Raw genomic sequence first — 16,948 nt, 5'->3', positions numbered from 1 at the left:
GTGGATTATTATGTGTAAAATTGCAAAAATATCATTCATTCATGCATGACGGCGATTTAAACCTAATTCACTTCAATAAGGATAACTATACATGCTATTGTTGTCATGAGCATCAAGGTGTGGGGGCGCTGCGGTGCAAATTTCACTCATGTTTAGTACATGTTAACTCAAAGATTCGTAGAAAAAATATAAACGTTGGACTCTGGGGTCGATTCTGTGTTAAGGTAAGGCATGTTATTCGCAATTATGTGTTGTGGCTGGGTTGTTATAGGTCTGCGTGACTCTCGATGTCTTAGGCCTAATTGAACGGAGGAATTATGGTATTCTTTTGTAGCCTGACGACGAGTAACTTTAACCGTTGTTCATGTGAACTCAAAGACAGCCTGATGCTTTGCTTATAGACTATTTGTGGGTGGCTGTTTGTCGTTTCACCTATCAATTCGTGTCGATAAAGTATAACAGGGTAAATCCTGTATAGCGCTTGCATAAAGCAAGTAGTGCATACACTTGTAGCTGTTATGTATCTTTGCAAGACATTGTAAGCCCTCTTTTGAGGCATGCGCAAGCGCCCCCCCCCCTAATAAAAAAAACAAGTGGGCTCCCCCAAAGTCCACGGTATAGTTCGAACACTGCTCTTATCATATACTTTATTTTATATGATTACATACTGAAGCATATCATCCCTTGTGAAAAAGAAGTGTGCTTAATTGTATTGAATGTTTCAAAAAACAAAAACTACAGTACTGGCAGATAATATAATACAAATGAAATAAAAGTAAAAACTGTTTTTAAACTGTTCTTAAAGGGACTGATCACCCCGAAATGATAATCCTGTCATCATTTACTTACCCTCAAGTTTTTCCAAACCTGTATGAGTTTATTTTTTCTGCAGAGCATAAAAGTAGATACTCGGAAAAATGTTGGTATCCAGTTGACTGTAGCCATTGACTTCCATAGTATGGAAGAAAAAAAATAATAATAATAATATAGAAGTCAATGGCTACCGTTAACTGTTTGGTTACCAACATTCATCAAACTATCTTCTTTTGTGGGTTAAAGTTTGGCACAACTTAGTAAATAATGACAGAATGATCCTTTTTTGGGTCCCTTTAAGTACACTTTTAAAACATGCACTTTGTAATAATGTCAAATTAAAAGTTTTACTTTAAAATATATTTTAAATGACTGTTTTAATCATCTTTTAAAGCACAACACTTATTTTGGTGTGTTGACTAACATAAACTAAACCATATGTAAAGTACTTTATTATTTTAACTTTATTATTAAGTATATTTTATATATATTACAAAACTACAATTACAAATATATATATATAAAAAAAAGACATACAAGTTTCATTAAAATTACATTAAAGTATATTCCAAATGTTTGATGAAATATTCGGCAGTACACTTTATACATATTTTAAAGACAACAGAAATAATTATGAAATTAAACAAAGATGTATTGAAGTCACACTTAAGTGGATCAAAAAGCACTTTTAAGTTCAAATAATTGCATTTAATAAAAAATTAAATTATAATATATTATCATTTAATTGTAATTAACATGCATTTAAATCAGTTCATACTTATTTTGAAGTATATTACATTTTTTGTTTTCATTTAGGAGACGCTTTTATCCAAATGAGGAATACAACAAGTGATTCATCATAAAGAGTCAAATAAACGCTCGTAATATAAAGTATCACACATCGTTTATTATTTCTCTGATAAGTACTTGTGCTAAAATGTACTTCAGGGATCTTGCTGCTTTACGTGTATTATGATTTTAAATGTCACACCTGATTGGAACATTCCAGAACTTCCTCCTCAGACCAGCGCATGATGCAGTCGACGATCTTCGATGAGCTGCTGCTGTCGCAGTTGCATAATTTGGCTGCGTTCTGAAATGCCATGAAATCAACATGAGAACTTGTTTAATAATAGCTGCATTTAATACAACTAAAAAGATGAAAATATAAGAAGAATATGAAATGATACCTGAGCCCTCAGTAAAGGATTACCCATCACTAGACCATCCCAAAAGGCCGTCCCGCTCTCTGCAATGGCACGATGAAACAGACCAGAAGCCAATGGGGAAAGTATCTTGAAGACACAATGACACCGAAAGTGACTCGATCACTCAAAACAAATATTTTACAGTAATGAAGGCTGAGTAATGGTTTCTACAGTACTATGCTATAAATAAAGACCCATACCAGCGTGGATACGCTTATTCCTCCGGCAGACTCTCCAAAGATGGTCACGGATCCAGGATCTCCACCGAAGCTGTGAATGTTCTCCTGAACCCACTGAAGAGCAGCTACCTGATCCAGAAGACCATAGTTTCCTGGCGCATGTTCATCTCCCGTGCTACAAAAAGAAAAGGAATCTTTAATCTGAATCTGTAATTAAATACAGAAAAAAGGACTTACTTAAAAAAAAAAATTACTGGTGTGCATCTTGAGACAAAACAAGGGCACTGAAATATTTTAAGATCAATCCGTGCAAGTTTCTTTCAGTTGAAACAGCTCAGACTTACATTTTAGTCTGGGACTAGGTTTAAGCCTTGTCTGTGAAACCGGGAGATTAGAAGTTAACTGATTAACTTTGTATTGATATATTAATGTAGGATAAATATTCTATATATCGATTACAGAATTTAATTAGATTTCAATTACGAATACATAATGAGAAAAAGGTTGTTTCTTTACAAAAAAAAACTGGTCAAGAACTGAACCAAACACAAATTGAATTATTGATTATTATGAACAGTAATCTTTCTGCTTCATTAAAATGCTATGATCAAGGGTAAACGCAGCTGTGAAATAATTTGCGGCACCTACCTAAAGAATCCCAGCAGACCCAATCTGTACTGAATCAGCACCACAACCACATCATGATACGCCGACAGAACGGAGCCATCGTACACTGAAGCTGAACCAAGAGAAAGTCCTCCACCATGAATCCAAACCATCACCTAGAAAACACAAGGAAACATTCTCCACACAGTTTCTATGAGCACATTCATAGATGTTTGCTGATGAACCTACTGGTAGCTTGGCATCTTCACCAGGTTTGACTGGAGTGTAGATGTTGAGATACAAGCAGTCCTCTGAGACCTCGGGAATCTCCACATCCATAGCGAGAAACAAAAGTTCAATGACACTACTTTGCCTGTCCTGTATGCACCTAAAGAAATCACAGTGGCATTAGATCATGCAAATGTATAACTAAACATGTTTGAATTGAAATGCGGTTGTGTGGCATCTTACATGGGTGGCTGTTTGGTCGCATCTCTCACTCCGTCCCATTTCTCTGCAGGCTGGGGCCGAACCAGTCTCAGGGGGCCCACAGGGGGCTTGGCAAACGGTACACCTAAATAGCTGTTGACGATTGTGTCCTTGCCCTTCACAGTCAGGAAGGCACCTCTCAGAGATCCTAATTTTGTTTGAACTACAGGTCCTGTCAAATAGGCCAATAATATAACATAAAGATCCAATTTAACTTTATTAAACACTTTTAATTTTACACCAATTCTGAAATTGATAACTTGCCTTCCTTCCACTCTTTTATTATCTGCGGAAGGGTTTGAGTCATGAAAGTGAAGTGTTTTCCCTTCAGGTCTTTCCCAGGTTTCTGTTCCAGCCCAATGCTGAGATACTCAGCCTCAGCTCCAAATTCAGGCCACTCTGTGAGGCCCGGACCATTCGGAGACCTGGCGCCAGGAAAGATGTTTTAAAAAAATCTAGTTTGAAATGCATGTGCCAAATTCTTAGAAATGTACTCTTTGTATTCATGTTGGGTTCATATGGTTTGGAAAATTTTTGATACCATTTTCAAGAAAAAATTCAGTTCAATGACTAAATGAAAATAAAAATTATAAAAATGTAAATTATTAATTTCTAAATGTCAGGACATATTTGGAGATTCGCACCACATGACATTTTTAAAATTTTCCCTTCAATTGGGAACTCCACACTGCGTCCCCTAGGAGACACTTTGGGGAATGCCATCAGCATGACCGGTGTCTGAAGCATGTGTGAAAACACTTCCAAATTCATTGGACCACGCAGCTTGTGACATCATTAGCTGGGTGCCCGGAGGTAGAAGAGTGCGCCTGTAATGCACGTCATCAGCTTTTTTGTCTTCAGGAGCCGTTTGTTTGTTCAGCGTGTTTGAAGCACTATGGAAGCAAGAAGTCAAGTGAGCGTTTTAGGAAATGTGTGCCTCCGTGTCTGAGATTTCTGACACCTGAGGATACACATGACCTTTGCGTTATGTGTCTCGGTGAGGAGCATGCGTGTTCAGGGTTTGAGAGCACTAAATGCACTCATTGTGCCAAATTCTCGATGAGGAAGCTCCGCAAATGTTGGAGGTTATGGCTCACGCTGCAAAGAGGCATAATCAGCCTTCCCTTTCTCCTGATCTCCATGCCGAGCTTGAGAGATTGTGGGCGAAACCATATTCAGTTCAGCTGCATCTTTTCCAACATGCAGATTATGCTATTATCTCTCCCAGGGCGAGTCATCTTTGTTGAAGGCTCCTGTCCTGCCATCCAGTCTGCTTAAGATCACCTTGTGTCTGAATTTATTTGGATTTAGCTCTCCGTGCCACTAAGCAAACTGCATTGGGAAGAAAAAGAAAAACTTTCTTCTTGATACTCTGATTTCACCTTCTGGGCTTTTCGGCACATCTGTTGAGGCAGTGGTCAAGAAGTTTAGGGAGGCGACAGCGTAACCCACTGGAGACAGGACCAGAACATTAGTGTTGCCACTCGTGCTCCTCCCCCTTCCCGGAGTCGAGCACAGAGGAAGCATGATGCTAAGAAGAGGAGGGGAGACTTCAGAGAGGTGATTGACAGGAAGCGCTAAGCCCAAGTTATTTTAGCTCCAGGCATTGTTGGTGTGCCCCTTTAAAATCGGTGCACGTTTACTGCTATTTTTTGGTGCTCTCTCACCAGGTGGTCATGCATGCACCGAGGCATGGCATAGTGGGTATTCCATTTCCCATAGTGTCCACTAGAAGACACAGTGTCTCGTTCCCTCTTGGGGAACCATGGTTACATGTGTAACCCGAGACGTTATTTGGTTTGGAAAACTTTTATACCACTTTCAAAGAAGTTTTCGATTAAATGATTCAAATATGTCATATGGTGTAACTATCAAGTAAAAAGTAATTTTTCGTACACCAAAATACATGAGTGATCTTGTTTTAAAGTTTTAAATATATAAATATATTTAAATATAATTTAACATTTTTAAATAAAATTTGATTTAATATTATGTGAAAATTATATAAATTATTAATTGATAAATGACAGTGTTTTTGGAGAGTCGCATCATACAACATTTTACAACCTGAATTAACTTGGTTTGGAAAACTTTTACACCATTTTCAAGAAAATTTTCAACTAAATGGCACTAAAAATGTCATGTGGTGTAACCACCAGAATAAGAATCAGAAAGAGCCTTATTGCCAAGTGTGTTTACACACACAAGAATGTGTGTGTCAGGAATGTCTTGGTGTCAGGAGCTTCCAGTACAAACATAGTGCAGACATACATATAATTTAAGGTAATAAAAACACTAATAATAAAGAGAATAGTCCATTTATTTTAGTTATAAATAACAATATAGTAATAAAATCAGATAAACCTGAATGCATGTGAGTGATCTTAAGTTCGAAATATATTTTAAATAAAATGTTATTAAATATTCTGAAAAAGGTATTAATTCATTAATGTCATGACTTTTTCCGAGAGTCTTTGGCGCAAATGACATTAATGCCCTGAATTAATCTGCATTGCCAAATGATCTGATATTTTACGGGACTTATTGATTTTGACACACAGACATGAGGGTCTGCAGAAGGTCTCTCTATGATATCACTTCCTGTTTTATGTTATTTTCCCCCTACATGTTGGTCACACCACATGATTTGATTAAGCAGACAAAAGTTTTCAAATGGTTATGATGTTTTAACGAAGCTGATTCGCAGCTTATTCCATTTTCTAAGAAATAGTCATCAAGTTCATGCCAAAATACTTAACATTTTCATTTTAATAATTTCTCAGAGGTTTTTTCTTCATCATGTTATCGGGCCAGTTGTATCACCTTAACATTTTTTACTTTATCACCCAAAAATATCGACTTTATGGTAAGTATCACTTACCCAGTGCGAGCAAAGTTTCCCCAGTAAGCCATGACAGTTCTACAAAGTTCATTCTCTTCTTCTGAGAGTTCCTCTGAATTAAAGCAGGAAGAAAGACGTCAAACAGAAAACCTAAGAGAGACACTGTATTGATTGCCACTATCTATATAATCCAGCTGTGATTAAATATATCAATGAAACTTTGAGATCTTAAGATGCGGTCACAAGATGCGAAATCTGCGTGGGGAAATCTTTCATCCTCTTTCTACATCTTACTGTCGTTTGTAGTCGAAATGGAGTCATTTCAATAGAAATCTGCTCGATTGGAAACTTTTTATAAGGGTGAAATATTTCCCCCTACAGATTTCACAACAGGTTCAAATTGGTCATGCGAGTTCGCTGAGGTGATCAACAGAAAGCTGTTTGATTTGAAAGTGAATTGTATGTGAGCTGTGCTTCATACATCACTACACTACTGATAATAGACAATAGACTTTTTTGTCTGCAAAATTTCGCTGAAAAACACACCTTTAGGTTGTGTATTTTGTTGTTTTGTTTCCTAATATTATTTGGGTTGTACCTTTCAGCTTTATATGTCCATCTGCAAAGCAAGAACCAAAAACAAATGCAATTTCATCTGTATGGTCACTTCCAACAAAACTGGGTCTTTTCTTTTGAAGTATACTGGGAGGATGCTGGAATTCATACACGTATACTGGTGCACCAGCATCTATTAAGGGAAAAATTGCTAATTATTTTTGAGTATCACTGAAACAGCCTTCTACAAAATAAACAGTCATACTTCTACAGCCCATTGAACAAATTCTCACCTCTGTGGTAATTCGCCAGTTTACGAGCTGGGATGTTGAACATAAAGTCCCCCATTATCTCTCGAAAACCATCTCGGATTTTGGTCCTGTCAGGAGATGTGCCCAAATACTCATTCAAAACAAGCTCAGCAACTAACTGATCTTGAAGCTAAAGGGGAGAAAAACAGAACAGAAATATCATACCTTTAATATCTTTTTTATGCAAATAAAAACGTCAAATTGAAAATAAACGTAGTCTGTCTTACAGTAGGATTAAACATGGTCAAAAAAGGCAAGATCTGCTCCATGTCCATCCCATCTGTCCATCCTGGAGGTGAAAAGAACTATGGAAAAGCATTTGCCACATATGAATGTGCTGTAAAATTTTGACTGAAGTTCTCATTTTTGGAAAAACAAATATTATATCTTTACAGATTTTAAAAGTGAAAAAGTGTTTACGTTAGGCATCACATATCCCCACTCATCATCAGTGATTCCGGTGATCAGAGGCACTTTGTTAAACTCGTGGGATTGAAGAAGCTCTACTACAGGTTTGGGAATGAACTGGCCATCCATCGTCACTCCAAAACGAACCATTGGATGCTCCTGTATTAAAAGGCAACCATTTGCAAACACACCATTTAATACACAGGAGGACTGTTTGCATATATTTGTCACAGATTGAATTGAATGTTCACATAGATTCTATGACACAATCCAGTACGTGGACAGACCATAGCGATCTTCAGTATATCCTCTTCTGTCAGCTGCATCACACAGTCAACAATCTTCTTTGTGCTGGAAATATCACAGCCAGATACATTTCCAACAGCCTAGAGAGAAAAGTGTGATATTTACATTAAATGTATTTCATTTTCATTATAGAATAGAGGTTCCTTGAGAAAAGAGCAGGATTAATTGACCTGAGCTAATGCCAGAGGGTTGGGATTCAGTATAGAATCCATTGCTGCCGTACCGCTCTCTGCGATGGCATGATGGAAGAGGTTTGCCGATAATGGAGAAAGAACCTATGAAAAAATATATATATGTTTTTGGGTTAATTACATCATGCTCGTTTTTTGCCTGAAAAATACTTAAACAAAACTCTTCAACGTGTTTTTACTTTCGGAATTCAAATTAATATCATAATGAGGAAAATGCTTCATTAAATGAATCATTATTTTGAAAATACCTTAAGTAATTTAACAATCTTTTTTTTTTCTTTTTAAGAAGTCCAAAAATATTGCAAATATTTGACAATTCTGCTGATGTAATTGACCTGAGCTAATGCCAGAGGGTTGGGATTCAGTATAGAATCCATTGCTGCCGTACCGCTCTCTGCGATGGCATGATGGAAGAGGTTTGCCGATAATGGAGAAAGAACCTATGAAAAAATATATATATATGTTTTTGGGTTAATTACATCATGCTCGTTTTTTGCCTGAAAAATACTTAAACAAAACTCTTCAACGTGTTTTTACTTTCGGAATTCAAATTAATATCATAATGAGGAAAATGCTTCATTAAATGAATCATTATTTTGAAAATACCTTAAGTAATTTAACAATCTTTTTTTTTTCTTTTTAAGAAGTCCAAAAATATTGCAAATATTTGACAATTCTGCTGATGTCCGCCAAGTCAGGAAATTAAAATAAAACAGGAAATGATATTTATTCATGATATAGATATATAATATTTAATATAAAATACTATTTACTGTAAAAGATATATCGCATTTTTGAAAATGATGAATAAAATGTGTGCACTCACATATATTCAGGTGTAAGCAAAATATGATGATATATCAAATATAAAAATATATATAAAAAAAGTAAAACGTTAACTGAAATAAAGCTAAAATGAAATAAAATATAAATACTAGATGATTAAACTTAAAACATTTTTTAATGAAAATTAGAAATGTAGCCCTGGCAAATAACTGAAATTAAATAAGTTTAAGTCAAAGTAAATAAAAAATCTAAATAGAAACTAATTAAAAAACTAATAAAAATGGCAATAGCACATAACGAACTACTTAAAATATCAAAATAAATGCTAAATCAAAATATTAATAAATACTATAATACACAGCGTGACATTTTTAGTGTCATTAAATTAAAACTTAAAATTAACTTGTCAAAAAAGCCAAGATTACAGATGTAACAGTTGGACAAATCAGACACATTATTATTTGTTATATTTAACAAATAATCCAACAAACCCCTCACCCAACAATCGGACCGGGTTACCATGGCAGCCAGGACACCTCAGCCAGATAACATAGCTTTTATGGCTCAATTTTAATGTGGGCAGAGCAACTCTCACTGTATTTCCCCATAGGAAAGAAACATAATGCCCATCAAATGGGACTCTTCCCCATTCGTTCATAAAAAACCTATATGTATGAACATGCATATCTCCAGGACATGCATGTGTGTATGGTTATTACTGTCTTGTATACACTCTAAAAAACGCTGGGTTGTTTCAACCCAACTTTGGGTCAAATATGGACTAACCCAACTTTTGGGTTAAAAATTGAATGTAAAAATTTAACCCAACAGTTGGGGTAGTCCATATTTGACCCAACGTTGGGTTGAAACAACCCAGCATTTTTTAGAGTGTAGTGTATTTTGTACAGTATACTGTTTTATGCATGGTTTATGATTGAACCCCTAGATAATGTAACCTTATTGGTATCATGCTTCCTATCAGATTAATCCTCATTTAATGCCCTACACATTGGTGCATACCACCTCCTCATAACATGCATTATATGCTTGTAATATTAATCTGAGTATAAAGGGACATAAAACTGCCTGCCCACTCTGATCATGCAAATGAGCCAGCTTTCAAACAAAGAGCTGTACACTTTCCCTCCAAAAGTTTTAGTAACCATTGGTTCACTGACCCCCTGGAGGTGTGACCTTGCCAGAAGTTAAAAGGCCTCACCTCCGTGACCTGCTCTCTCTCTTCTTCTGCACTGCTCTTACTCTTTGCCTCTTGGACATCCAGTCCCACCGCGACACCGCGGGACCTCACCTGCACCGACAGGACCAGCCATGTTGCAACTTTCCACCGGGGAGAAAACTCGCCCGACCACCCCTGAATCAGAATAATCTTTGGAGTTCATCACTCTTCAAACCCAGAAGAACGGGATCGCAATTCCAACACCATCGAACCTTCGAACCATCAACACTTTCATCGGAGACTGCATCTGGACGCTCGTTCAACGGCCAGGCCAAGGCAAAGCAAGTATCGTACATCTAACCAAACGAAACAGAGGTTTAGTAGAAGCTGGAGACCCCGCTGGAAAACGGCGCTGATGTTTCACTCAAGTGGTTAACTGAGTTCTTTCCATAGCTTTATTCCCTGTTTCTCTAACGGTTTCATTCACTCAATTCTACTCCCCTTTCGCCCATGTATGTACAGTATGTATGCATGAGTGTGTGTATATGTTTGTTAGACTAGTTATGTGTTAGTGTTTAGTTAATAAAACGTTTGTGCACAAATTACATGAGTATTTGATTCTGTAACTGCTTGCAGATCAATGTCACCTAAACGATTCCTGATCTTGCTACATGCTCTAATGCAGTAGTATTGTAAGAAAGTTATTTTCAGTGGCCACGAAAATAAAATTTCTTAGAGTTGATATAAAATTACACTGAATGTTCACTGGATGAACAGATTATTTGATTGTAATATGAATTCTGCTACAGTTACTTCTGGCAGTTGATTTAAATACTTGTAATTAATTATAATGAATTGTAATTATTTATGCACATTGAGCTAATTTGCTGCACAGAAAATATATATATATGTTTTTATTATAAATCCTTACATGTAAAGACACACTGACTCCTCCGGCAGACTCTCCAAACGAACAGATTATTTGATTGTAATATGAATTCTGCTACAGTTACTTCTGGCAGTTGATTTAAATACTTGTAATTAATTATAATGAATTGTAATTATTTATGCACATTGAGCTAATTTGCTGCACAGAATATATATATATATATATATATGTTTTTATTATAAATCCTTACATGTAAAGACACACTGACTCCTCCGGCAGACTCTCCAAAGATGGTCACGGATCCAGGATCTCCACCGAAGCTGTGAATGTTCTCCTGAACCCACTGAAGAGCAGCTACCTGATCCAGAAGACCATAGTTTCCTGGCGCATGTTCATCTCCCGTGCTGAAAGGCAGAAGATCATCAGACAACCTCATCAGAGACCTTAGGCCTCAACGCCACTGTTTCAATCACTAATCAGATATTCTGAAGCATCAAAAACATGAACTAATAGGACTTTATGGCCATTCAAACAGATTACATGTAAGTTTAAAGTCCAAAAACACATGGCCTGATGAATGGAAACCAAATCTAAACCTTAATAATGTTTGATATGTTATTGTTCAGTTACTCTAATACCTGGAAATACCTGGACGGGTTTACAAAGAGAAAAAGGCTAATAAGGGATATTATTTGGAACTAGATAAAAAAGTTTCGTCAAGACAAACTTTAGGTTGGCTTGAGAAAGCCTAGCCTGAAAGTTTAAAGCAGTTGTAAAAGCCTGAAGTTGGAAAATTTAGATAGATTAGCATGTTTTAAGCATGATTAGCCTGTTACTAGCATATTGCTGACATGATTAGCATGCTACTAGCATGTTGCTAGCATGATTAGCAGGTGACTAACATGTTTCTAGCATGATTAGCAAGTTACTAGCATGTTGTTAGTTTGTTTCGTGTTAGTATGATTAGCATGTCGCTAGGATAGATAGATAGAAAGATAGATAAGAAATATTAGATAGATGAGTTTGAATTGATTAGAAATAGTACATAGAAGGGAAGCTTGATTGAGTCTTATGGGCTTCAGTTTGTTTAGATTAGAATTTTGACAGTTGGAGTTTGAATAGTCTTGGCTCATCTGAACATTCCATCAATGTAAGTCTATGGGATTTTTATGATTTTTAATCTTCAGTTTTATGAAAACCATAAATCGGATCAGTCTGAAAAGAAAAAAAGCACACTAAGTCAGATCAGTCAGAAGAGCTGGGCTGAGTTTAGTGGTTCTAGCTTGAAAGCTCTAGGAGGAGGAGCATTCAGAAATTTAGTCTAAGAAGAATAATAAGCTTAAGTAGCAGATCAGTAGGTTGGCTTTCTCAAGCCAACCTAATTATCAGAATTGATTTATTGAATAAATAAACTATTTTGGGTTTTGTTGGACCTTTATGTTGGTAACGATTTGTTTTTACCTGAAAAATCCAAGTAGGCCAAGTCTATACTGAATCAGAACCACAACTACATCCTGATAGGCAGCCAAAACATGTCCGTCAAAAATGGAAGCAGAGCACGAAGAAAAACCTCCACCATGAATCCAAACCATGACCTATTGCACCATGAACAACAATATTAGAACACTTAGACATATATGCATGAAAATGCAACAAAGTTCACTCAAATCAGTCACTCTTACAGGCAACTTTTCATTTGCTCCAGGTTTAGAAGGTGTGTAGATGTTGAGGTAAAGGCAGTCTTCTGATGACTCAGGAACCTCAACATTCATAGACACATTGGCTGCCAAGTCTTCAATTAACTGCTTTTCCTGCAGACACCTGGGAAAGACAGAGAGGAACACAAGTGTCCAATGTAAAATCGAGGTGTTGAAGCGAAATGGCTGATCTACAGGTGCATTAGTTTGGTTTAATTCTCACATGAACGGCTGTTTTGCAGCGTCTCTCACTCCGTCCCATTTCTCTGCAGGCTGGGGAGGAGAAAATCTCAAAGGGCCCACAGGCGGCTTGGCGAACGGAAGGCCCAGGTAGGAATGCACAACTGTGTCCTTTCCCTTCGCTTTCACATATTCACCCTTCAGGGCCCCAAGTTTGGTTTGCAGGACAGGTCCTGTGTAATTCATAAAAAAAAGAGAGTAAAGTAATTTTTATATTCATATGATTTGACATCAATATGATTTGCTATTCATTTTCACTTAAACTAGTACAGAAATAGATACAAAAAAGTTGGTTGTCCTGCACATTTTTAAGCAGACTTTGAACATTTAAATGTTATGGCAATTCATTTAAGCTATTTTACGGAAGCTATTTTATACTCTATCATTTTATACTAATTATTTTATCACTTTTTACATATGCTACACATGCTATTTTATTTGTACTAATTATTTTATTTAGTTCATATTTAATAATTTATTTTCATTTACATATGCTATACATGCTAGCCTTCATTTGAAACTATTTGATACACTGTTATATTAATTATTTTATAATATTTATGTATTTACTTTATTGCATTTTATATTTCCATCAATGTAAGTCTATGGGATTTTTATGATTTTTAATCTTCAGTTTTATGAAAACCATAAATCGGATCAGTCTGAAAAGAAAAAAAGCACACTAAGTCAGATCAGTCAGAAGAGCTGGGCTGAGTTTAGTGGTTCTAGCTTGAAAGCTCTAGGAGGAGGAGCATTCAGAAATTTAGTCTAAGAAGAATAATAAGCTTAAGTAGCAGATCAGTAGGTTGGCTTTCTCAAGCCAACCTAATTATCAGAATTGATTTATTGAATAAATAAACTATTTTGGGTTTTGTTGGACCTTTATGTTGGTAACGATTTGTTTTTACCTGAAAAATCCAAGTAGGCCAAGTCTATACTGAATCAGAACCACAACTACATCCTGATAGGCAGCCAAAACATGTCCGTCAAAAATGGAAGCAGAGCACGAAGAAAAACCTCCACCATGAATCCAAACCATGACCTATTGCACCATGAACAACAATATTAGAACACTTAGACATATATGCATGAAAATGCAACAAAGTTCACTCAAATCAGTCACTCTTACAGGCAACTTTTCATTTGCTCCAGGTTTAGAAGGTGTGTAGATGTTGAGGTAAAGGCAGTCTTCTGATGACTCAGGAACCTCAACATTCATAGACACATTGGCTGCCAAGTCTTCAATTAACTGCTTTTCCTGCAGACACCTGGGAAAGACAGAGAGGAACACAAGTGTCCAATGTAAAATCGAGGTGTTGAAGCGAAATGGCTGATCTACAGGTGCATTAGTTTGGTTTAATTCTCACATGAACGGCTGTTTTGCAGCGTCTCTCACTCCGTCCCATTTCTCTGCAGGCTGGGGAGGAGAAAATCTCAAAGGGCCCACAGGCGGCTTGGCGAACGGAAGGCCCAGGTAGGAATGCACAACTGTGTCCTTTCCCTTCGCTTTCACATATTCACCCTTCAGGGCCCCAAGTTTGGTTTGCAGGACAGGTCCTGTGTAATTCATAAAAAAAAGAGAGTAAAGTAATTTTTATATTCATATGATTTGACATCAATATGATTTGCTATTCATTTTCACTTAAACTAGTACAGAAATAGATACAAAAAAGTTGGTTGTCCTGCACATTTTTAAGCAGACTTTGAACATTTAAATGTTATGGCAATTCATTTAAGCTATTTTACGGAAGCTATTTTATACTCTATCATTTTATACTAATTATTTTATCACTTTTTACATATGCTACACATGCTATTTTATTTGTACTAATTATTTTATTTAGTTCATATTTAATAATTTATTTTCATTTACATATGCTATACATGCTAGCCTTCATTTGAAACTATTTGATACACTGTTATATTAATTATTTTATAATATTTATGTATTTACTTTATTGCATTTTATATTTTTGTAAATAATAATTTTTTTAAGTGAATTTATTTCATATGTATTTATATGTTCTATACATTCTATACTTCATCTGAAACTATTTTATAATCATTATTTTAGATGAAATTTATTTTAATTTATATGTATGCTATATACATGCTATCATTTATCTAAAAAAATGTAATACATTTTTATATTAATTATTCTATATTTTTATTTTATATTAAACTAACTTTATTTTAAATTATACATTACATGCTATACTCAATCTGAAACTATTTTTCACTCATTACTTTCTTTCTTATATTACTTATTTATGCATTTTATATTTATTTAATTTAATAATTACGCTTGCCGTTTTATGATCTAATTTATATATGAATAGCCTATATATAAAGACATAGATCATGTTTAATAACTGATTATGTATCATATACACGCCCTTAACAGTGTTTTTTATAGCAAAACCCGATCAACACACACCTACGTGCACTTTCGCCCCATTACCGTTTGTTAGGCTATTTATTACCTGCGCTGCGTTCTGACCCTTGACAGCTTCGCCAATGTGCGCTTGTCTGTTTATGTTAAAACGTGTGAAAAACACGATTGCTTCACAGCTCGAGTAAGTGCAGTTTTCTTGCGTTCATAAGAAAGTTGTTTTTGACTGTTAGCGTACTGTTGTGCAAGTAAACTCGCTCATTACGAGGCTTTAACGTGACTTACCGTCCTCTGCTTTCACTGTGTTTTGTAGACTCAGCTGAATCAGGACGCAGAGTGAAAGCGCGACAGAGCCTCTCATTGCCACACCGTGTTCAGTCCCACAGCAGAATGAGCGTTCACAAGCGTTCTGCACACGGTCAGCAACACAAATGCGTAATCTAGGCACACTTTGAACTTTGCTATGTGAACTGTGGTTGCCAGATTCTTTAAATCTGTTAAAAACTATACGGTTCACTTTGCTCAAGGTTAGTCAAATACCAATTGCCAATTAAAACGTTCACAAACGCACGACGGAACGTTTAATTGTAAAGTGGAACGCGATTTCAAAGAGGCCCAAAAGCAATAAACTGAACAAGAGGTCCAGAAAAACTTAAAGAGGGAGTTCACTCAAAAATGAAAATGACCCCATGATTTACTCACCCTCAAGCCATCCTAGGTGTGTATGACTTTCTTCTTTCAGACGAATACAATCAGAGTTATATTAAAAAATATCCTGGCTCTTCCAAGCTTTATAATGGCAGTGAATGGGTGTTGAGATTTTGAAGCCCAAAAAACTGCGTCCATCCATCATAAAAAGTGCTCCACATGACTCCGGGGGTTAAAATAGACCTTCTGAAGTTAAAGTATAAACTTTATAAACAGAAATCTCTAGCTTCACGAAAGAGTGGCATTCCTGCGGATGACGTCGGCGTAGTGTAAGCTTCGGTGAGAATATGCTAGTCTCGTGAGAACCAAGTTTTGTTTACAGGAGCAAAGGAAACAAAGTTTCCTTTGTTTAACAAAGGAAAACCAGTCCCCTCTTGGCTTATATCGAAATCCTCCAATGTTTTTCTTTACAGATCCTCGTTTTGTACTTCTAATTCATGATCGATGTTTTGTTTTGCTCTCTCCTCTTCGCTTCCGTGTTCATCACTTCTCACCGGAGCTTATGCTACATCCTCCGCTGGAACGCCACTCTCTCGTGAACGTGCATATGACAGTTAGCGGAGGCTAGAGATTACGGTTTATAAATATGGATATATATTTTTTTTTTACACAAAAGCATCGCTTCGCTTCAGAAGGCCTTTATTAACCCCCCGGAGCCGTGTGGAGCACTTTTTATGATGGATGGATGCACTTTATTGGACTTCTATTTGGACTATTTAATAACACCCATTCACTTCCATTATAAAGCTTGGAAGAGCCAGGACATTTTTTAAAATAACTCCTGATTGTATTCGTCTGAAAGAAGAAATTCATACACACCTAGGATGGCTTGAGGGTGAGTAAATCATGGGGTAATCTTGATTTTGGAGTGAACTATCCATTTAAACAACCCCACTTTTCCATATTAAAATGCAATGTAATTATTTTATAATTTTGGATTTAGATTTAATTTATAGCCTATTTATTTTAATTTACAGTGGGTACGGAAAGTATTCAGACCCCCTTAAATTTTTCACTCTTTGTTATATTGCAGCCATTTGCTAAAATCATTTAAGTTAATTTTTTTTCCTCATTAATGTACACACAGCACCCCATATTGACAGAAAAACACAGAATTGTTGACATTTATGCAGATTTATTAAAAAAGAAAA

The 16,948-nt window shown here is 36.0% G+C and overlaps 1 protein-coding gene across 1 annotated transcript in view; it reads right to left on the bottom strand.

Moving 5' to 3' along the window:
• Window positions 1-15,527, bottom strand: part of LOC107595238 (uncharacterized) — a 24,302-nt gene extending 8,775 nt beyond the window's left edge. Inside the window, exons 1-19 of the mRNA XM_016285588.1 lie at window positions 15,375-15,527; window positions 14,065-14,254; window positions 13,827-13,965; window positions 13,606-13,739; window positions 11,011-11,164; window positions 8,244-8,348; window positions 7,699-7,797; window positions 7,424-7,570; window positions 7,231-7,308; window positions 6,986-7,133; window positions 6,736-6,885; window positions 6,177-6,249; window positions 3,560-3,720; window positions 3,278-3,467; window positions 3,056-3,194; window positions 2,849-2,982; window positions 2,222-2,375; window positions 2,004-2,108; window positions 1,805-1,906 (exon numbers count right to left, since the gene is read on the bottom strand). Of these exons, the coding sequence (XP_016141074.1) occupies window positions 1,805-1,906; window positions 2,004-2,108; window positions 2,222-2,375; window positions 2,849-2,982; window positions 3,056-3,194; window positions 3,278-3,467; window positions 3,560-3,720; window positions 6,177-6,249; window positions 6,736-6,885; window positions 6,986-7,133; window positions 7,231-7,308; window positions 7,424-7,570; window positions 7,699-7,797; window positions 8,244-8,348; window positions 11,011-11,164; window positions 13,606-13,739; window positions 13,827-13,965; window positions 14,065-14,254; window positions 15,375-15,450 (2,478 nt within the window). The 5' untranslated portion in view covers window positions 15,451-15,527. The remainder of the gene's footprint in view (window positions 1-1,804; window positions 1,907-2,003; window positions 2,109-2,221; window positions 2,376-2,848; window positions 2,983-3,055; window positions 3,195-3,277; window positions 3,468-3,559; window positions 3,721-6,176; window positions 6,250-6,735; window positions 6,886-6,985; window positions 7,134-7,230; window positions 7,309-7,423; window positions 7,571-7,698; window positions 7,798-8,243; window positions 8,349-11,010; window positions 11,165-13,605; window positions 13,740-13,826; window positions 13,966-14,064; window positions 14,255-15,374) is intronic.
• Between the last annotated feature and the right edge of the window lie 1,421 nt (window positions 15,528-16,948).

The sequence above is a fragment of the Sinocyclocheilus grahami genome, unplaced genomic scaffold (assembly GCF_001515645.1).
Source record: "Sinocyclocheilus grahami isolate Dianchi unplaced genomic scaffold, SAMN03320097.WGS_v1.1 scaffold199.1, whole genome shotgun sequence".
NCBI classification, from domain to species: Eukaryota; Metazoa; Chordata; class Actinopteri; order Cypriniformes; family Cyprinidae; genus Sinocyclocheilus; species Sinocyclocheilus grahami.
This window is presented reverse-complemented; position numbering and strand designations above follow the sequence as displayed.